Source organism: Sciurus vulgaris (genome assembly GCF_902686455.1).
Source record: "Sciurus vulgaris genome assembly, chromosome: 5".
NCBI lineage: Eukaryota > Metazoa > Chordata > Mammalia > Rodentia > Sciuridae > Sciurus > Sciurus vulgaris.
In genome coordinates, this window is record NC_136465.1 from 73699438 (window position 1) to 73720574 (window position 21137).

General features: G+C 50.3%; 2 protein-coding genes across 3 annotated transcripts; one reads left to right on the forward strand and one right to left on the reverse strand.

Moving 5' to 3' along the window:
* Nucleotides 1–1765: 1765 nt before the first annotated feature.
* Nucleotides 1766–6216, forward strand: GAPDH (glyceraldehyde-3-phosphate dehydrogenase). 2 transcript variants are annotated; one of them, XM_079141104.1, is made up of 11 exons: nt 1766–1812; nt 3987–4086; nt 4167–4273; nt 4444–4534; nt 4661–4776; nt 4869–4950; nt 5153–5304; nt 5388–5466; nt 5565–5648; nt 5738–5835; nt 5944–6216. In XM_079141104.1, exons 1-11 carry the CDS (start codon nt 1790–1792, stop codon nt 6011–6013), a joined length of 1002 nt encoding a protein of 333 aa, XP_078997230.1. In that variant the 5' UTR covers nt 1766–1789; the 3' UTR covers nt 6014–6216. The 2 variants fall into 2 exon arrangements, with proteins under 2 accessions (XP_078997230.1, XP_078997229.1); XM_079141103.1 differs by lacking the exon at nt 1766–1812 and adding an exon at nt 2482–2572.
* On the reverse strand, nt 5953–21018 carry IFFO1 (intermediate filament family orphan 1). The gene is given in 16 exon segments (XM_079141076.1): nt 5953–7967; nt 9177–9307; nt 12987–13082; nt 13345–13465; nt 13591–13748; nt 14760–14900; nt 16036–16131; nt 16260–16320; nt 20169–20187; nt 20190–20319; nt 20321–20376; nt 20379–20424; nt 20426–20562; nt 20565–20691; nt 20693–20782; nt 20785–21018. Coding segments are annotated over 16 exon segments (1695 nt in total). The 5' UTR covers nt 20965–21018; the 3' UTR covers nt 5953–7861.
* Nucleotides 21019–21137: the final 119 nt, after the last annotated feature.

Genomic DNA, 21137 nt, shown 5'->3' on the forward strand with positions numbered 1-21137 from the left:
GCAGCACTGCATGCTCCCTGCCTTTTAAGCAAAGGTTATCATTGGGCTAGCTAAACTTAGCCACAGGCTTTTAGCTAGAAGGGCAGGGGGCTGGTCTCAGATTTCGCTGGCCTAGCAAAGTAACCCAGGATCCCCCTGCCCTGCACCTGCTGATGCGCAGTGTCCATTCCTCCCCACCCCCTCCCAGCCCTCATTTCTTCCATGTACTCAGAACCCAGCCTTACTCAGCTCACAAACATGGCCCTGCCCAGGATTTCTACCCCTCTAGAAGGGAAATAGATCCCTACTCTTCCCTCCCACTTGTGGGAAGGGGCTATCCCACCATGTGCCTGAGACCCCTTCTACAGCCCCTCTCCCCTTTCTGGACTCACCCTGCCCCCAACATCCGCCGGGGCAGCCAGTGAAGGGAGTCCCTGGCTCCCGGGCCTGCCAGCACGTACTAGGATAGGGAGGGACTTCCGCCCTCACGTTCTGCTTTCTGCCTAGGGCTGCAACGGTTGAAAGGAGCACTGTCTCCCAACCTGGGCGGTGCAGCCCTCAGGTTCCCAGGAGCAGCTCTGTGGGAGGCCTCTGGGTCTCCTCCAGCCCTGCCCCAGTGATGCCGTCCTCCCCCTGGGGCCCCAACCCAAGCCTGGCGAGAGAAGCTGATGCAGACAGAGACTGGTTTGTCTGCCCCAATTATCAAGTCTCCAGGCTGCCCGGGCTGCAGGACATCGTGACCTTCCGTGCAGGAACCTCCCCCTCATTCTCTTCCTGAGCCTCCTTCCTCTCCAGGCCCCTACTGCCATGTGTCCAGACCAGGCCCCCAACCCAGAGAGGCCGGGAGCCCAGAGGTGGGGAGGGGAAAGTGGGGACTAGGAAATCCCCGCAGGAGGCGAAAGAGCCCCTCCAGGGCCTTGTCTTCAGCTGTTCCTCTGTCACTACCCAAGAGCCTTGAGAAGATTCTCGACTTTCCTGCCTCACAGCCTTTGAAAGAATGGGAAAGGGACTACCACGAGCCCTCCCTCCAGAGCTCCGGCTTTAATACCCGACCCCACCAGTTCCCAAAATCCTCCCGTTTCCTCCATGCCGCAATTTTAACATGCCTGACTCCTAGATGTCCTCCGCGGGCGCTAGGACCCGCTTCCTCAATTCCACAGTCTTCTGCATCCCCTCGAACCCGTCCTGGGAATCAATCACGGGTCACCTGCCCAAAGGGCCAATCTCAGTCCCATCCCCCTCTCCGCCCTGAGCCCAGACGTTTGGTGCGTGCACATTTCAAGAACCAGGCGGGGCTGGAAAAAAAAGGGGGTGAAAGAGGCCCGGCTACTCTTGGTTTTACGGGAGCACGTAGCTCAGGCCTCCGCGCCCTCGGGCAGCGACTGGGCCAGCCGGGCGCGGGGCGGGGCTCGCGTCACCAGTTCCCACCCCCACTCCGGTTCCTATAAAGGGAGACTGCACCCTCCCCCGGCGCTCTCTGCTCCTCCCCGTTCGACAGACAGCCGCATCTTCTCAACTCCTGCAGTGCCAGGTGAAAACGCAGACTCGCCACTGGCGGCTCGGGACGGTCGGGATCGGGGAGAGGGAATGTGTGTGGTCCGGAGTTTGGCGGCGCTGCTGGGGGGCCGTACCGGGCTGAGTCGGGTGGGGCCTCTGCATTGCAGGGGCAGGAGGACGTGAGGAGGCGCGATGTGGACATGGAGGCATAGGGGGGAGGGGAGAAGGAGGGTCAGCGGCCCGGATCCTGGCGCCGCGCGGATGGCGCTGATGCTCTCCTTTCTCCCGCTCGCAGCCGCGTCCCTGAGACACGATGGTGAAGGTCGGAGTGAACGGGTAAGTTAGAGGCTGCGCTAGGGTGGGGCCCCAGTCTGCGGCCGCCTCCCCAGAAATTGCATCTGCAAGTCTGGAAGAGGCCAGGGGTTTTGTAGTCGCGTGGAGAGGTGGATGAGTAGCGCCCTCCCCCCAAGGAGAGCTCAAGGTCAGCGCGCAGACCCGGTGAAGGCTCCGGCTGGGACTCCTGTCCCCTGCTCATAGCTGTGTGAGGGGACGAGCAGCACAAACTCTTGCACTACACTCCCGCAGGCAAATGGGAGGCTTTCCTATTCTCACTCTGCACCCATCCCCTAATCCCCTGGCTCGGGCTTCTTTCTTTCCTTTCGCGCCCTGTGGGTCACGTGCCGGGGGAGGAGCCCCTCCCCCCACAGCCTTCTCCCTCCCGCGGGCAGCCCCGGGATGCTGCGTGGCTTGCGCATCGTAAGCCCAGGGTTTCGCTAGGGGCCACCCGCCCGCCATGTTGCAACGGGGAAGGAAATGAATGAACCACCGTTAGGAAACCTTCCTTGGCTACTCTGTCCTCCCTTGCCTGTGACTCACTCCTCCCTCAGTAGGGTGTAGTCCCCTTTATCCGGTAAACCAGGTGATGCAAGGCTTTTCCCCTTTCTTGGCTCTCAAAGTGAAACCTCAGAACGCAGCCCTCAAGCATCAACCCGAATTTCCCCTCAGGCATGATGCTGCTTCTAGGTAACGCTTCTGATGAATCAAAGAAGTGGGATTATGGAAGTCCTCTTGTGTCCTGTGTCCTCCCTGCCCAGAGGTGTGGTAGCTGTGGCTTAGTGCCAGACTGGGGGAGCTGAGTCATGGTGGTTAGAAAAGAAAATTTACACCACAAAATGGCTCCCATAGCAGCAGCCCCTTCCCTTGCACTGGCTCAACTCTCAACCCCTTTTTTGCTCTGGCAGCCCAGCGCCGATCCAACCCTAAAGGCCATGCCATAAAGGTCACTGGGGAGTATTAGGTGTCTGTGAGCCTTAAGAATCCTGCTCTTCTTCCCATTCCATCTTCCACAGAAACCAGATCTCCCCACTCCACCCTAATCTGAAGTTAAATATAGCTGCCTGACCTTTCTGTAGCTGGGGGCCTGGGCTTCCGTCATCCTCCACCCACTTCTACTACCCACACATCTGTTGCTCTCACTGCCGATTTTAGCTAGGAAGGGCAGGTAGTTCAGCAAATTAGAGACTTGGGATTGGAGTACTGAAATTTTCAAATCTCTTTACCTTAACCTCACCCTTTTGTAGGAGGGATTTGAAGAAGGGGTGGACTTACCCTGTCCAGTTAGAGTTACCTGACCTTTACTCCTGCCCTTTGAGCTTGGTGATGCTGAGTATACAAGTCTTTTCTGCACAGAGGGTGCAGCCTGAATCTAGGCCAGGCAGGAATAAGCCTTCCCCGGGAATTGGATGTGAGAATGCTAGATGCCATGTGCCAGGCTTGTGTCCATGCTGTGGGTGGCATTGCCTTACACTAGCACTTCTTAGAGGATTTGAGGTGACTGGGGGGTTGGGCAAGGCTTCAAGCCTAGTCACCCCTGGGCAGGAAAGGAGCCTTAACTTTATGACCATGCTGGAAAGCCTGGTAGAGTTGTTTAAGGAAGATAAAATTAGACCACTTAGGACTTTCTGGGGGGTGGGAAATTATGTACAGTTGGCTGCTCATGTCTGAGGGTTCCATATTCACAGATTCCAACCAACTGGATGGAAGATAATGCAAGGGAAATAATTTGATAAAGTTCCAAAGAACAAAACTTGAAATTCCTGCCCACTGAGCACTATACTGAATCCACATAAATGATGTGAAGGCATTGTTTAGGTGTTATAAGTAACCTAGGGGTGTTTTAAAGTATGTAGGAGGATGTTCAGAGATTATGTGCAAATACTGCTTCATTCTATTTAAAGGATTTGAGCATCCACAGATCTTGGTATGGGGAATGGATTTTTTTTTTTTTTTTTTTTTTTTTTTTTTTTTTTTTTTTTGTGCTGGGTATTGAACCCAGGGCCTTGTGCTTACAAGGCAAGCACTCTACTGACTGAGCTATCTCCCCAGCCCCGGAACCAATTCCCCGCAGATACCTAGGGATAACTATTCTTTCTGGGCGAGGATGAATCAGCCTATCTGTATTCCCTAGCCACAAGAATTCCCTACTCACTCATTCTTGCTTCTTACCTCAGATTTGGCCGTATTGGGCGCCTGGTCACCAGGGCTGCTTTCAACTCTGGCAAAGTGGATATTGTTGCCATCAATGACCCCTTCATTGACCTCAACTACATGGTGGGTGCTGTCCTTGCAGGTGGTGGGAGGAGTAGCCTGCTGAAGACAGTTGTGTTAATGTCCTCAACTTGTTCCCCCAGGTTTACATGTTCCAGTATGATTCTACCCATGGTAAATTCCATGGCACAGTCAAGGCTGAGAATGGGAAGCTTGTCATCAACGGAAAGTCCATCTCCATCTTCCAGGAGTAAGTATGCAAGACAAAACAGGAGATCGTTTTTGCTTGCTTGCTTGCTTGTTTTGCACAGAGCCTAGGACCAGGGGATTTTGCTTTGAAGAGGTAACTAGGATGGGGTACCCACCTCAGGTACATGGTACATCACATGCCTGAATTTCATCTTGTTACCTCCCCACTAGGCGAGATCCCGCCAACATCAAATGGGGTGATGCTGGTGCTGAATATGTTGTGGAGTCCACTGGTGTCTTCACTACCATGGAGAAAGCCGGGGTAAGTGACTGGAAGGCTAAAGAGGAGGGGAGTTGACCCTGGAATTTGGAAGCTAGAAGCATGAGGAAATCTGACTTAGCCAGGAAAAGAAGAGCCTACATTTGTAACCAACCCCTTCAATTGTAGGCTCATTTGAAGGGCGGTGCCAAAAGGGTCATCATCTCTGCCCCTTCTGCTGATGCCCCCATGTTTGTGATGGGCGTGAACCATGAGAAGTATGACAATTCTCTCAAGATCGTCAGGTGAGGACAGCAGAGGGCAGTGGGGAAATGGCAGGCAGGGCTGAGGGTCAGGCTGTGGGCAAGCCCTCCCTGACTCATCTCCCTCTTTCTAGCAATGCCTCCTGTACCACCAACTGCTTAGCTCCCCTGGCCAAGGTCATCCATGACAACTTTGGCATTGTGGAAGGACTCATGGTATGTGGATGATGGGAAATGGGAACAGAACTCATTCATTCCTTCTCCACACTTAGTTCCTGCCCCAGGGTTGGGGGTTTTAAGGGACTGGCTCAAGTCTCTATCCCTCTATCCCTCAATCCCTCCCAAAGTGGAGGAGGGAGGCAGAGGGCTGGTGTTATGGGTACTCTGTGGGGCCTCATTGGCACTTCGGTTTTTCCAGACTACAGTCCATGCCATCACTGCTACTCAGAAGACTGTGGATGGCCCTTCTGGGAAACTGTGGCGTGATGGCCGTGGGGCTGCCCAGAATATCATCCCTGCATCCACTGGAGCTGCCAAGGCTGTAGGCAAGGTCATCCCTGAACTGAATGGGTAAGGCTTTGCTGTGCCTGAGGGGAGCAGGAGGGATGGGGCCAGGAGCACCTGGAGCTAAAAGTGTTCTTCTGTGTCTACAGGAAGCTCACTGGCATGGCTTTCCGTGTGCCCACCCCCAATGTGTCAGTTGTGGATCTGACCTGTCGCCTGGAGAAAGCTGTACGTTTGGGTTAGAAACACCTGGTGAGCTGACATTTGTCTCTGATAAAATCTAGTGAGTTTGGAAAATGAACATCCATCTTATTTTATCTCATCAGGCCAAATACGATGACATCAAGAAGGTGGTGAAGCAGGCATCAGAGGGCCCCCTCAAGGGCATCCTGGGCTACACAGAGGACCAGGTACTGATCGGATAGGATAGGGAATTTGCTGTTGCGTGACCTTATTGAACAGGGGTGGTTTCCCATACTTTGCCCTCTTCCTTCCCCAGGTTGTCTCCTGTGACTTCAACAGTGATACCCACTCTTCCACCTTCGATGCTGGGGCCGGCATTGCCCTCAACGACCACTTTGTCAAGCTCATTTCTTGGTATGTGACATGGGTGGAAAGAACAAGTTTTGTAAGTGGCCTGGTGTTTAGCGCCTGCTGGTGGCTAGCTCAGAAAAATGGCCCTTAACATCCTTGTTCACCTTCTAGGTATGACAATGAATTTGGCTACAGCAACAGGGTGGTGGACCTTATGGTTCACATGGCCTCCAAGGAGTAAGAGCCCCTGGACCATCTGCCCCAGCAAGAACACAGAGGAAGAGAGAGGCCCTCAGCTGGGGAATCCCTGCCCCTAACTCAGTCCCTCAACACACTGAGAATCTCCCCTTCTCCCAATTTCCATCCCAGACCCCCTGAAGAAGGGGAGGGGCTTAGGGAGCCCTACTGTCACATACCATCAATAAAGTTCACTGTACCCAGCCACTTGTTTTATCTTATTCTACAGTCAAGGGTATGAGAAGCTGAGCTGGTGCCAAAGTGAAATGTGTGTAGAGTAGGGGCCTGATCTTTATTTATCTTTCCTTATAATTATCTATGCCTTATTTCCCTTTTCCCTCTGGGTGCTAAAAACTGAATATTTGAAGGACTTTAACCTGGCTAGCTTTTTTTTTTTTTCTTTTTTTTTTTTTTTGGTGGTGGTGCTGGAGATTGAATTTGCATGCTGGGCAAGTGTTATATCACTGACCTACATACCCAGCCCTCAGCTATTCTGTTGGGTACCCTTAGGGAAGGTAACGTCACGTCAAAAGTCATGGAGTTGTATGACCTTGACAGGCTTGTGAAGTGTGTAGTAGAATGCATAGAGAGCCCCAGCATGCAATTCTAGTTCTTCCACTCATACCTTCATGTGTAAACTGCAAAATAAGGCCATGACTGCATCTAGCAGCTAAGGTCTTTAGGTAAAATTAAGCACATGTGATATGTAAATGTAAAACAAGGTTCTACCTCTTCTAGCTTTTGGAAAGATGAGCTGAATGTGATAATTATTTCTCATTCTTAGACATGTGGGTAAGAGCACAGGCTGGGAATTGGTGAGCTGGCTCTGCCAGTTGGAGGCTATCTGTAAAAGTTACTTAACACTTCCTGTGCCTCACTTTGAAATGGAGATGATAGAAACAGCGTATAACTCAGTTAAGGTTCTGTAGTTAAAGTGCTTGAATCAGTGACACAAAAGTGCTCAATACTCTCCACTTTGATTATTATTAAAGACTCCATTCAAATTTCAACATAGCCTCCTGAGGTATTCAGAATTGAATCTCCCCTCTTCTCAAGCTTTTCCAAGTCAGACACATTAGCCTGTTGGTTTTGGTGAATGAGACAGGAAGAGGCACATCTTAAAAGCCAACACTTGAAAAACACCCTGAGATGTGTGCATGTACCCTTGCACATACACACAGCAGCTTCACCTTTTTTCTGTCACTCAGCAGTGATCAGGAGATAAGAGCTATCTTTCAGGGTAATTCACCCAGTCCAGGGCATAAAGGCCCCTTTAACGCATGGTGCCTGCCTCCCTCTGTGAGGGAAGGGTTACAGCCACATACATTAGTTGGCAGGTGGACAGCAGAACAGTACCTGTCCAATCCCACCTCCCTCTATCCATACCAGGAAGGGAAGTGCTATTCAACTGCATGTGTTACACAATCCTTTAGGGAACTTCTAGCCAATTCCACTTAATACCAGTGCCTGGGCCAGTTAGCACCAGTTCAAAATCAAAGACGGCAGGCTCTAGACCCCAGAGATGGAGGTCCCACATTCACATTCCTTACACAATGCAAATGGTGAAAGGCCATGAGCACTCGTCAGCCTTTTAAAGATGGGGAAGTAGCAGACACCACACATAAAGGCAGGAGAGCCCCATTTGCAGTGGGAGCCGCCCAGGAAGGGCAGGGCCAAGCCTAGCTCCAGAAACTCCAGAACTCTAGGGAGGCCAAGAACATAGGGAGGAATAACATGGGCCCCAGGGCCAGGCTTGGTGTGGTAGTGCAACCCCTCCATGAACCCCCAGCTTTGGGCCTGGGTGAGTGTCCAGTAAGGTGGGGCCGCAGAGAAGCAAAGGTGGAGTTGGTCCCTATCTCATGGAGCTATCAGATGAGACATCGCGATCGGAGTCTTCAGTCTCGCTCGGCGGTGGCGGCGGGTCGCTAAGCGGGACCGCAGTGAAAGCAGGAGACTTTCTAGAAAAAAACACCGGTTGTCATCTTGGGGCAGGCAGGAGACCTGATGAGGCTGTCATGCCTCTTCCCAGGGCCTTATCCTTTGGCAGGTGGGTGAGTAACACCTTGGTGAGGGCAGGGGACCATTGGGGTAGGGATGAATACAGGGCTAGGGATGTGGGGAGGGAAGAAAATTCTCTCCCATACTGCCCTGATAGGGGAAATGGACCCTATCTTTATCTTGGGGGCTCTGAGAGGCTCAGCAATCAGAAATGTCTGAAGTAACAGCATAAGAGATGTCACCTGAGATATAACTATAATGCACTAATAAAAACCACATAAATAAATATACACACATATATATACATATATAACTTAAACCTTAAAAAAAAAATAAGAGATACCAACTGAGTATACTAACCTTAGGTACCCAGCTTTATATATACATATAATTTGTTTTGTTTTGTTTGTGCTGGGAATTGAACCCAAAGTCTCATGCATGCTAGGTAAGTGTTCTATTAAGCCACATCCCTAGCCCTGTAATTTGACTTTTTTTTTTTTTTTTTTTTTTTTTTTTTTTTTTGAGTCAGTGGCTTGTTATGTTGCCCAAACTGACTTCAAACTCCTAGGTTCAAGCAATCTTTCTGCCTCAGTCTCCTAAGTCACTGGGACCACAGATATACACCAGTACAACCAGCTTATTTGTAGCATTTTTATGATTTTGTTAAAATTTACTCTTTTGTTGAGGCAAAACTTACACAGACAGGGTCAATCAAATGCATAAATCATGGCTTTGACTTTAGGTAAAAATCTGCCTCACCACATCCCTCTGTTCCTTGCTAGTTTTTAAGCTGTCTCTAACCAATGAAACCCTTACAGGTGATGGTACTGAAGGGAGGATGAAAAAGCTGTCCATCTGGGTCAGACATACCAGGAGACCGCCAAAGGACAGCCCCACCCCATTAAAAATAACCAGGTATTGGGCTGCGGTTGCAGTTCAAATGGTAGAGCACTTGCCTAGCATGTGTGAGGCACTGGGTTTGATACTCAGCACAAAATAAAAATAAATAAATAAAATAAAGGTATTTTAAAAAAAGTACCAGGTACTGCCCAAGGGTCTTTGGGTCTTGCTAGTCAGAGGGCTCTGCTTCACCCCTCCTTCCATGCATCACCCTGGGAGGCAGGAACTTAGAAGAGCAGGCAGGCCCCATGCTCCAAGTAGGCCCTTACCGGTCTCCGGACTGAGTGATGAGCCGGCGGCAGGTCTCCATCTGCACATCCAGGCCCCGCTTCATGCTGCACATCTCCATGTACTCATGCAGGTGCCGGTTCATGTCATTCTTTGCTGTGGCCAGCTCCAGCTGTGATGGGGCAGGACAGGGTCATAACAGTTAGCAGGCGCAGGGAAGTAGTACCTCTGTCCCCTGACCAGGAGCCTAACACACCAAGAACACCAACTGGACCAGAGACCCAGGAAGCCATGGTTGAAGGCTCAGATTTAAAAGAAATCAGATGGAGGCAGAAAGCATCAAATTATACAATGGTTTCCTCATCCCTTCAGAATTTTCTCTTTCTTTCTAGGTCTCCCTCTTTTTTTTTTTTTTTTTTTTTGGTGGGATGGAACCCAGGGCCTCACACACACATGCTAGGCAAATGCTCTATCACCAAAGGCTATTCTACCGGCCCCTGCCAACCCATCCCTTTCTCGGGAATCTTTGCTTACAGAAATACGAGGGTATCTGTTGTAGGCCTGCATTCTTTTAAAAGATGGATAAGGGCAATGAGAAAAGGAATGTCAACGTGGGCAGGAATGGAGCAGATCAACATTCTAAACTGCTTCAGGCAGCCAATTGTGGATGCCCTTGCTCCCTCCCTGGGGTTCCCACAGGGCTCAGCTCATCCCACATTTCCTGTATGATGCTGGCTCCAGCTAACCTCCCTTAATAACCTGTAAGCTCCTTTAAGGGCTTAAGGGTCTTACTTATGTCTGCATGTCCAGTACTCCTTCAATGAGAATTAATTAACTCTGTGAAGTATCTGTAAGACTCACAGCAAATAGGAGGAAACCTGATCACAGTGGTCAAAGAGGCTCAATTCTCTTACCATTTTCTCCTTACCTTAGTTTCTCATTTATAAGTCATTCCCAGACACTAAAAGAAGGACTCCCATACTGAATATCATATCAATTATAAGATATAGCCTCACTTCAAAAATATTCTATGTGGAAAAATGAGACACTTGCAATCAAGGGACGATGGTCTTCCTCCAGAGCTCAATTCTGCAGTCGGAATCTGACTCTGAGGCAGTGAAAAAAGGGGCCAAGCAGAGAAGGATCTAAGCCAGAGACTATCTGGCTGCCTTTGTTTGGGGTACAAAGGCCAGGGGCCAGAAGGGGACAGGAATCAAACTGCTTGGAGGTGATTGGACTTGACTGATGGAGAGCAAAAAGAAAGAGAAGGAAAGGGCCTGTGAAGAATGTGATTTGGATAGAGCGGAAACCACCCGTAACAAATCTGAGTTGGATGAAGAGAAGATGGGAACTGGAAGAAAGGAGGAAATGGGTCACAGGACCAGACAAAAGGGACAGCCAAGAGAGTGGCATCTGGGGTGAGATGGTAGTGGTGGGTTGGAAGCCCTAATGAGGATGGCATCAAAGGCACACATGTTTGCACAGTAGAAGAGGAGCAGGACGTACTAACTGTTCCACCTAGGAGGAAAACATGACACTGAAGCTCTCTTCAGATAGCTCCACCTCTCCCCAGCTCCTCCTCCTCAAGTAGCTGAAGCAGGGGCTGGAACCTATCAAAGGGGAGGGAGGGAAGAAGGAAGGGAACAAGGAAGAAGGAAGTGAAACAAAAATACTCTACCAAAATATAAAGCTAGTACTGCCAAAAGGGGTCTTGACATATTTGTAAGTCCCTCTAATTCATATAGTAAAGGCAGGAATGAGTAAGGAGATGATGCAAATATTAGGGGACATCCTTAACAGCTTACCTCAAAAACTCCAGAATCGATGTTTTTGACCAGAGGCAGGGTGGTGGGGGTGGTAAGGATAAGATAAGTGGAGAAAGCCAGTGGGTACAAAAGAAAGAACTCCCTCCCACCTATCATCCTGGGCCACAGCATTACCATCCAATAATGGAACTGTCCCTGAGATCAAAGGTCGCAAAGATAAAGGCACCTCAAGAGCTCTAGTGGATCATCAGGGGCAACCCTGCAACCAAAGCCACCAAGTCAGCTCCCTCAAACTTGCTCCTTCTGTCCTGCTGGGAGGAGTAAGATGACTCTGAAACAGCTTAAAAGGCATGCTTCCCTTTAGGATGTTCTTCTCTTTCTTACTGGGTCATGTTTTCAACTAGACAAACAGATGGCAAATGCAGATCACTGTGGTAAGACCCCTTTGCCTGGTTGGAGGTGCTATGAAAACACCAAAGCTTAAGCCTGTCATCCAGAAGAGGTAGGCATAGGACAGGGAGGGAAGGAAGAGACAGCAAAGTATACACAGGAGAGTGTAGATTAGTTCTCCCCACCATGGCCTTAGCCAGTAGCAGAACTCTGGCTGACTTTTGAACAGCATCTTTCTGCCTGGGCCAAACACAAAAACCAAAAAGACCAGTTTTTCTTCAAGAATCAGGACCATCTGATGTGTGGTGGGAGAATGAGGATGTAGGAAAATAATTTCTCAACTTCCTTCTCGAAATGCACAGTGAGCACAACAGGTGTTGAGAGCAGTGATGAAGGATGGGAGAAGAAGGATGAGAGAGCAGTTACTGAGATCAGGGGTCTCTGATGCCCTCATGGCTGTGGCATGCCCAGTTCCTGGGAATGTTTCTGTGCAAGAGCATAGGATACCTAGCTGCTGTAGCAGTGCCCTGCATGAGGAGGCTCTGTGCAAGAGCCCTATCAGTTCTAACCTTGATCTCAGGCACAAAGCTCCTGGGAAGGAAGGAATTCTTATGCTAGACAACTACAATGTTTCACTAGCTCTGCTTCTCCAGTTCCTGCCGGCCTTACAGTAACTTTAAACAATGGACTTTCTTGAGAGCTACATGAAGCTCCTGACATTGCACTTTGCAACTATGGATTGCAACTGTGAAAAAGCTACATAGGATGTCCTAGTTTCTGTAACTTTCCTGAATACAAAGAATAATGGTTGCATAGTCTTTATCCTGAAAATGAGAAGTATATAAATAGATTGCTGGAGTAATTCTTTAGATCTGCTTCTCCATCAGAGAGCAGAGCTCCACCTGATCCCTGCTTAATCTTCAAGATCTGTGTCTGTGAACCTTTATTTTCCAATCTCCCTTCACCCCTCGCCGGACCCGAGAGTTTGGTCGCATTGGTCATGACAAACAGGAGTGACATGCCACACAGGCTTAAAGAGAGGTTGAACTGGAAGTCTACCTGTCTCACCCTACCTCAGTATCCAGGCAAGGGCCACTACACACTTGGACAGGATGCTCATGGGAGTCCCATCCAATCCTCCTCCACAGAATGGCAACCTCCATTCTGCAACACCACAATCCTTTCTGAAACCTTGAAGCTTGGAATCTGAGTTAAAGTACCAGCTCCAACTATCATCTCTACAGGGGTCCCCAGGGTTATGGAATGAGGAAGGAGGAGGTAGAAGGGCCATCTGAGTGCTGCAGCACTGACAGTGCCAATGATGACCAATCCAAACAATACCCATCGTGGTGTCCTCATGAGAGTAGATCCTGCCCTGAGCTCCATGTGTGGATTAACTGCTTCATTTAATCTTCCAAACCACCCTGCAGGGTGAAATTATTTGGAACCCCATTTGATGAAGAAAACGGACTCAAAGAGAATAAGGATCTTGTTCAAAGTTGAGTGGTCCAAAGTGATAGAGCCAAGGTTTGAACCCCCATGTCTGCCTCTAGAGCATGAGGTCTCAAGGACCCACCAGAGGTATCACAGCCAAGAGGTAATAGAAAGTGAAGTCCCTGGTCTCTAGGACCCACATTGAGGGACCCAACCTGCAGCCCAGCAGACCACTGGAGCACAGGTCCCACACGTCCTTACCTCTATCTGGTCAATAGTTTCCTGATATTCTTTTTCCCGGGTTTTGAACAAGGACTCAGTATCTTTAATCACCTTCTCCAGGCTGTCTTCCTGTTGCTGGAGGAACAAGGAAAGCAAGGGGAGGCCAACCAGGTAGGGACGGGATGGAGAGCATTCCACAGGGTCAAGGCAGGGAAAAAGAGAAAGTCAGGTTAGAGGAAACTGGAGAGAGGAAAGAAAAGCACAAAGGAAGAGGGGAGACACAGGGAAAGGATGAAGGCCACAAAGGGAGCAGAGTGAGGAATGAGGAAAGGAAGAGGCAAGGCTTCAGGATGGAGAGGCACAGCTGAGGGGCCCTGAGGCCGGGAGGGGTGGTTACCTCTCCCTGGGCCTCTGCGGCTGCCATGGCATAGCCTGAGAAATCCTCCCACAGCAGCAGGGTCTCCTCAGTCTCCTCCCAAGTCAGGCTGTCACAGTCGTCCTCAAAATCATACTCCCTCCTAGAGACAGGGAACCCGTGTGTCAGGGGCAGTGGGGCCTTGTTCAGAAGAGGAGACTGTGGGGAGCTCCGGCCTCAGGATGGTCTGGTGTGGGGCAAGGACAAGTAGAGGCCTGTGGGACTCACAGCTGGTTGAGCATGCGCTGCATCTCCTCGTTGATGCTGAGGGCTGTGCTCTCCTCCTCATCCCCATCGGGCTGGCGGGGCCCATCACTCTCCAACAGGGAGGTGTCCTCCTCGACAGCAGCCTTGCGCTCCCTCTTCCGCCCCCCCATGGATGGGACCTTAATGGGAGACAAGTGCAGAGACTACAGAGACGAGGCCGGGTGCATGAGGAGAAAGGGCAGGAGGGGGAGGCCGGGCAGGGGACAGGGGGTAGGGGCAGGAGGAGCAGCATGAACCAGCAGGAAAGGAAAGGTGGGGCAGACAGAGAGAAAAGACAGTTACGATGACAGGAACAGAAACACGGAGCATCACCAAGAGACAGGCAGACACACACAGATGGGGCAAGGCTGAAGAATGAGAAGGAAAAAGAAGAAATAGAGAAAATAAAGCAGTAAGATAAGGAGAGAAATGGCTTGTTGTGACCACGTTAAGATGTGTCTAATGGCTAAAGAGCAATTTTTTTTTTTTCCTGAAAACTAAAAACTCTTTCTGATGAAATGACTAAAATAAAAAGAAAGTTTTGGTTTGGGGGTATATGGGTGTGATCCCCAGTACTACAAAATAAACAAATAAAAAGAAAGATTTAAGCTGCAAGGAGGACGAGGATTTAGTATTACAAAGGAGAACTTGACTTGCATCCAGATCTGGAAGGCCAGTGGGATCAGAGAGAGAAAAAAATGAAGTAAAGAGAAAAAGAGATTAAAAATGAGGAAGAGCAAAGAAAACAGAAAGGGAAGAAGAAATCTGTGCTGAAGAGCCTAGTGGGTCAAAATCAATGTCCAAAGGACCTGTGTAGTTCAGAGACTGGGACTGGGGACATTAATAAGCTTGCATGAGAGCAAACTAACCAGCTTCTTCTATGGAGAAAGCAAGAAAGAAAATGAAAAGAAGAGAGAGGAGAGAAGCAGACAGAGGAGAGAGAGAGGGAGGGGGGAGATGGTGTTAGAGATAGCTTCCAAAACCTCTCCTGAGGCTGTCCCTTGCCCCCCAGCCTAGTCCCACTGAGGGTCCTGATGCCAGGACAAGGTTCCCCAAGAAAGGGGTAGGGCCCATGTTCTAGGCTAGCCACAATGGAAGCTTCTTCACCGCCAGTCCCTCCCCTGTGTGCTAAGGACAGCCTGGCCCCTCACCTGGAACATCTGAATCATGTCCTCACAGTTGCGCTGCTGAGCCACGTCACACAGTTTGGCGGTGATGTCAATGCGGCGGCAGATGTCCATATCTACCTTCATGGCCTTTTCCTGGATTTTGGTGTCCAGTTCTGACAGGTTCTGTCCAGAGAACATGGGGAATAGTGAGGAGGTGGCAAGTACCCATAAAGGCTTGACAAGAGCCTCATCCTTCTCATCACACCACTCTTCCATGAAGTCCCTAATCCTGGGGTAGAACACCCTTTTCCAAGGGTCTTTCCCCACTGCATATACTGGGACCATCCATGTTATTGGCTTTCTGGCCAGATGGGCAACCTGAAGGGAATGGCCCAGAGTCTCACACAGGCAGGGATTCCCTGGTACCAATCATAGTCCTTATCCTCCTGGAACTTACATTACCAGAGGGAAGGAGCCCACTGGGAATTATGAGTGAAGAGTGCCAGGCATGGTGGCACACTACTACAATCCAGGAGGCTAAAGCAAGAGGACCACAAGTTTGATCATCTGGGGATGTAGCTCAGTGGCAAAGCACTTGCCAAGCATACACAGGGCCATGGGTTCAATCCCATGTCCCCACCCCCAACCCCTGCCCTATGCAATAAGTTTGAGGCCAGTCTGGGCAACTTAGCATGACCCCATCTCAAAATAAAGACAAAAAGGGCTGAGATGTAACTCAGTGGTACAGCGCTTGCATAACATGCATGAGGTCCTGGTTCAATCTCCAATACTGGAAAAAAAAAAAATAGAGAGTGGAGTGGAGAAAGTATTGTAATAATAATAACAACTATGCTTATTTAGCACTAAGCATGTGGCAGATACTGTCCCAAATATGTTAAAATCTTCATGATAACTCTACAAAGTACACACCTTTATTTTCTCCATTCCACTGATGAGACTACAGAGGCTGAAGAAGACTTGGAGGTAAAGGAATTGGCCCACAGCCATACCACTAGCAAGCTGAAGAGCCAGCATCAGAATCTAGACAAGCTGGCTCCAGAAGTTGTGCTCACACTTACTACCCACAAACTCCAGAAATTACCAGGCCATCCTGCCTCTCTGACGGGATGCAAGGCTTCTGTTTCTTCTTCATATCTTGAATTAGGGGGTGCCAAGGGGAAAAAAAGCCAGAGGGGCAGCATAGTGAGGGAGGAGCAACAGACTGGGCAGCAACAGGCCAGAACTAGCAAGGCCACCCTTCCTGGTTCCAGCTGCCTGAGTATCCCAGCAGGGCCCAAGTGTGACGGGCTGAACTCACATTACTCATGAGCCCCTTGAAAACGACCAACTCGGCTTTCAACTGCTCCACCTTCATGGCTAGTTCTTCTTGGCAGGCATCGGCCTCTTGGGCTTCCTATGGTAGGGAGGATACACTAAACATTAGGGTACCACCAATAAAAGGAAAGAGTAAAGATGACAAGAAGGAACAGGGAAATGGCACTAGGTTGAGGGAAGCAGTAGCAGTGGAGTGGTCACCCTCACCTCCTGGAGTTCATTCACTCGCTCCTGCAGCTGAATCCGCACCGTGTATTCCTCTTCCCACCTGACAGATATCAGGAAAAGAAAAACATAGGTCCAGAGTCCCTCCTGCCCCTACAGTTCCCTCTCCCAACCTCTCTGGCTCAGGCCTCAGATCCCAGGTCTGGACCCCTACATGGGAATTTGCTGCAGACAGGAACATGTAGCCAGTCAGTTGGTGACCAGCTGCAACTGTCAGGCAGCTCCACACTTCCTGGCAAGAACCAAGCTCAACAGCTGCCTTCCCAGAACCTCCAGGCTGCACACCAGGAACTACAATTAAGAGCATCTGCTGCTGCTCTGACCCACTGCAGTGGGATCCCCAGTGGGTCCCAGCTCCCCCAGCTTTCTGGCCAGCCTCATCACCCACCTCCTACCCACACCAGACCACCAGGCCCACCCAGCCCTGTCTCCCACCTTCAGTGGCACAGATCCGGTCTCCTGCCTCCTGCCCGCACCAGAACAGAGCTCGTCTAGCCTGCTGCCCTGCCTCCTGTGGGACCATTTAACCCTGTGAAAGCATCTGCAGGACACAGGCTTTATCAACAGAGCTGCTCAGGAGCCTGGTGGGAGACACTCAAGTTCTTCCCCAACCCAGAACCCCTGGAACGGAGTCACATAAAGATGACAGGACTAGCCCTGAAGCTCAAAGTCCACCAACAGCACGCAAGCAGTGGACATCAGAAATCAATGATGGGCTGGGGTTGTAGCTCAGTGGTAGAATGCTTGCCTAACATGAATGAGGCACTGGGTTCGATCCTCAGCACCACATAAAAATAAATAAAATAAAGGTATCTACAACCAAAACTATTAAAAAAAAAAAAAAGAAGAAGAAGAAGAAAAAGAAGAAGAAGTCGTCAATGATTACTATGCACCCAAACCCTGAGGAAAAGGCACCTTGGTAGTGGGGGGATGGAAGCCAGAAGCAGCACCTCCCATGACCCAGAAGTCAGAGAGGAAGACCATAAGGAGGGTGGAAGACACTCCTGGCCACAGAGCAGGGCATGAAGGCACTTCCAGGACTGGTATATGTCTTATTCCATCACAGAGACAGAAGTGGAGCAGGGGCCAGCAGTGCCTAGAATTTGGCCCCGTCAGTTCAAAACCCCAGAGAACTGGCTGGAATAGCCACACATCTCAGTACCCTGTGCATATAAACTCATCACTTCTTGCCATAATCAGAAAAGGCTTCTTTTAGTCTGAGAAAGGTGGCGAACTGCACTGAGAGAAACCTCAACATAAGAAAGGAGATAAGGAAGCAGCAAAGAGGACAGCAAGGATGTTAAAATCCCAGAGAACCACTTCTATAGTCAGAAGTGAGCCCTTTCTGTTCCTTCCCTACACGGTTTCTGCTCTCTTGCCCTCTCTGGTCCTATGTCTCCTTGCCCGCTGTATTCCACATCATAGCCGCACTGCAGTATGCCTAATAATAACTCCTGCATCACCTCGGCTGCCCCTCCCAGTTGGGCTGGCAGAAGAGGCAGCCAGCCTGGCCACCACCCTGCTGGTTCACTATGCAGCCCAGCTCCTGGCTTTCCTCGCTTCCTGCCCCTCCCCACCAGCCCCTCGCATATCCTTCTCCTTTTGCTCTGGCATTGAAGGGCCCTAATAGCATCAGGTTATTTATTTTTTTTAAATAAGACCTTTATCTTTTCTAAGCCTTGGTTTCTTCATTTGCAACATGAAGGCATGGGATGTAGCACCCTTATGTGCCTGGCAACCAAGAATCCCTGGAGGAAGCTAGCAAGAGTGACAAGGGACCTAACACTGGACAGAATGCATCAAGGAGAATAAGATGTACTGTTTGACAGTGCATTCAACAAATGCAGATGGAAACACAAGTAAAGAAGTTAATTAAAGATGAAGATTAATGAAGTCTCAAAGGGCTAAAAGTGTGAAAATGAATCATCTGGAAGTTCACTAGGATTCTATTTGCTATTGAGCCAGACTTTTTGACCTCCATTCAAATCTGATCTCTTTTATAAGCTTGATCATTGTGAGTAGGATCTGAGCACTTTTATGTATTCTGCATTTATCAAATATCTCTCATACAAATAAGACTATATCCTTGACGTAGAGAGTAGGGGACATTCCTATATTGGAAAAACTGAGGCCCAGGAGAAAGGTCACATAAGGCAGGGGAGCTGAAAATAGAGCCCAGCAGGCCTTGGCTTCATCCCAGTTTAGTATTCAAGCTATGTCCATGCCTTCTGCGCTAAAGACAGGAGGTATAGTGTTGCTATAAAGAGACCAGAATGAGGGCAGGAGATCTGGGATGGAAGAATGAGTACTGTCTGTGTCACGTACCATACAATTCCAGTTATGGTGCCCTCTGCACAGCAACATGCTGCAGAGTGATGAGCTAATCAATCCTCAAGGAATAATTCTTCACTGCCCTGGACAGCTGGTCCAAGGACAAAATATTCTTTCAGTTAAAAAAAAAATGCCCCTGAGAAGAACAGTTGTTCCTGTGGTTATGAATGTAATCCGGAATGTCCATGTTCCACTGTTGACTGTGTTAATTAACTCCTACAGGGGCAGGGGCAGGGGCAGGCTGGTTCTGGGTGGCACCTGAATGATGGTTTTAGGACAACTGAAATTCCCAAGGACAATAATAATATGGATCACAACTAATGAAGCCAATGAAGCAGAACACCCTCAGAAAGCCTGCTGATCTGGGATATGGTAGACTCCAGAAGGTTCCCAATCCCTGAAGGTCAGCCCCAGACCCAATGGTTCCCTTCAGTCAGTCCTTACCCACTGCTAAACCAGATGCCAATTCCTGCTACACTGGGCAACAAAGGTAGTCCCCAACTTGCCCACAAGGAGCCCCAATAGCTCAGAAAAAACTGGAATCCCCAAACAAAGGCCTCCTTCTGACCCTAGTCTCTTTCCTCCTTAATCAAAGCACTGGCTCTGCCTGTGCTCCCATTGCATCAACCTGGTCACCAACTATCTAAGGAATCCACTTGATATACAGCCAATACTGTGGCATCACCTCCCTCCCCCTCACTACTTGAGCTACCCCACTGGGGCAGGGTTCCTCTCAGAAAGTCAAATCTTCATCGTCAGAACACATTAGGCATGCCCTGAGCTGCCTTACAACTGTAGGGTGTGTCCATATTCCCAACTTTTTCTTACTCAGTCCCTTTGCTTCTCTGTTCATACTTCCTCCAACAGAGTTCCCCACCAGCCCTATGGCAACAACCAATCCCCTCCCCTTACCCTATGGCATTCCCTTCACTCTTCTTTCCCTTTTTTTTTTAACCTGCTCCAAGCAGTGCCTTGGGTCCAAGGTTTCGTATGGAACCTGGGTTCCATGAACATTTCTTGGGAAAACTCTGGATAGTGACAGGATCACAATGCAGAATGCAGACCTTGCCTCAGTGAGCCTCTGCCTCTTCCAATTTCACTTAAATTAACCTACCAATTTAAAGTTATATTTTTTGCCTCCTACTTTTGATCAGTGTATGGAGCTTATCCTCCAATTCAAGGGCTGAGACAGTAAGGTAATCAGACCCCCACATGCAATATACTCTCAACTGGTGTCCCTGCAGTACCTCACAAACCCCTATAATTAACACAGTCATCTGTACACTGTAGCCTGCATGAGACAGGGAGACATGCCAGGAGAAAAATATGAATTCCCCAGTGTTCTGTTCCTAGTATGCTTCCTGTCAGGAGTTTGACTTCTGCATTCTCTGTGGATTCTAGGCTCCCAGAACCGAATTCCTTCCAAGCATTAAACTACTGTTATACGATTCACACTGATTCTTGGGCCTCGATCGCCCTGGTCTGGGAACCCACACCAATACCTAGCCACCTAGTATGTGACATGTTACTGAGCCCTATCCCCACCTTCCCGGTCCCTACATCCTCTTGTACTCATCCGCTCCCGCTTCACTTTGGCCAACACGTTGTAGAGTGCGCGGATCTCCGGGGTGATGGTGTCGATCTGGACGCCCACCCCATCAGGGTGCACCCACGACAGGCCAGGCCCTTGCACCAGCGTGGGCTCCAGTCCCTGGCCCGAGGCGGCGGGCGTGTGAGAAGGACCAGATTGTGCCAGGCATGAAGCGGCCGACGAGGAGAAGGCAGTGGAGGTGGAGGTGGAGGGCGATGAGTGGGCAGGCCGAGGAGGGCGCAAGGGGACCGGCTGGTGAGCGCGCCGGTGAGCCCAGCACTCGGGCTGACGGGGGACAGACGGCGGCCGGCCGGGTGCTGAGGGGCAGACCCAGGGGCCGGATGGGGCTGATGAAGCCGGTTGCACGGCCTGGTCGCGGCGAGTCAGGCCCCGACGGCCCTGCTTACCCTCCTCCAGCGCCTGCTGCAGCTGCTTCTCCAGCAGCCGGTTCCGGCGCTCCAGCTCGTGCACCTTGGCCAGGAAGCATCGGAAACCGGAGGTTCAGGGTCTTGAGCACGTTGATGTTGGAGCCCAGGTCGTTGCGGAGTGCCATGGCGGCAGGGGGCGCCGGGCCCGGGCCCGGGCCGGGCCCGGGCCTGGCCCTGGCGGTGAGTAGGCTGAGGGGCCAGCCGGGGTAAGTGGCGCGGCGGGCAAGTCCCCTCCCCCGGTGAAGTGGTCGCCTCCCAGGGGATCCCCCAGGGGCCCAGTCAGGCCCTGCTGCTCCTGCTGTAGGAGGAAGAGATTGGGACCGAATAACGGATTCATGGCTGCGCCTTCTGCTGGGAGATGGAAACCTGTGCAGGAGCTGGGATGGAGGGCGAGCTGTAAGAGCCAATGAAGTGCCTGTGGAACACGGGCGACCAATCAGACGGCGCGGCAAGGGAGCAGAGGTCAGGGGGCTGGGCATAGAAGAAGCCAATGAAAGCCTCCAACTGGAG

Excerpts from the sequence above, each read along its gene's own strand:
- GAPDH (XM_079141103.1), top strand. The coding sequence starts at position 2,484 with ATGATGCTGCTTCTAGGTAACGCTTCTGATGAATCAAAGAAGTGGGAT. Across the intron at positions 2,573-3,986 it reads TGTGTCCTCCCTGCCCAGAG|ATTTGGCCGTATTGGGCGCC; the intron begins GTGTGGTAGCTG and ends TTCTTACCTCAG. Across the intron at positions 4,087-4,166 it reads TCATTGACCTCAACTACATG|GTTTACATGTTCCAGTATGA; the intron begins GTGGGTGCTGTC and ends TTGTTCCCCCAG.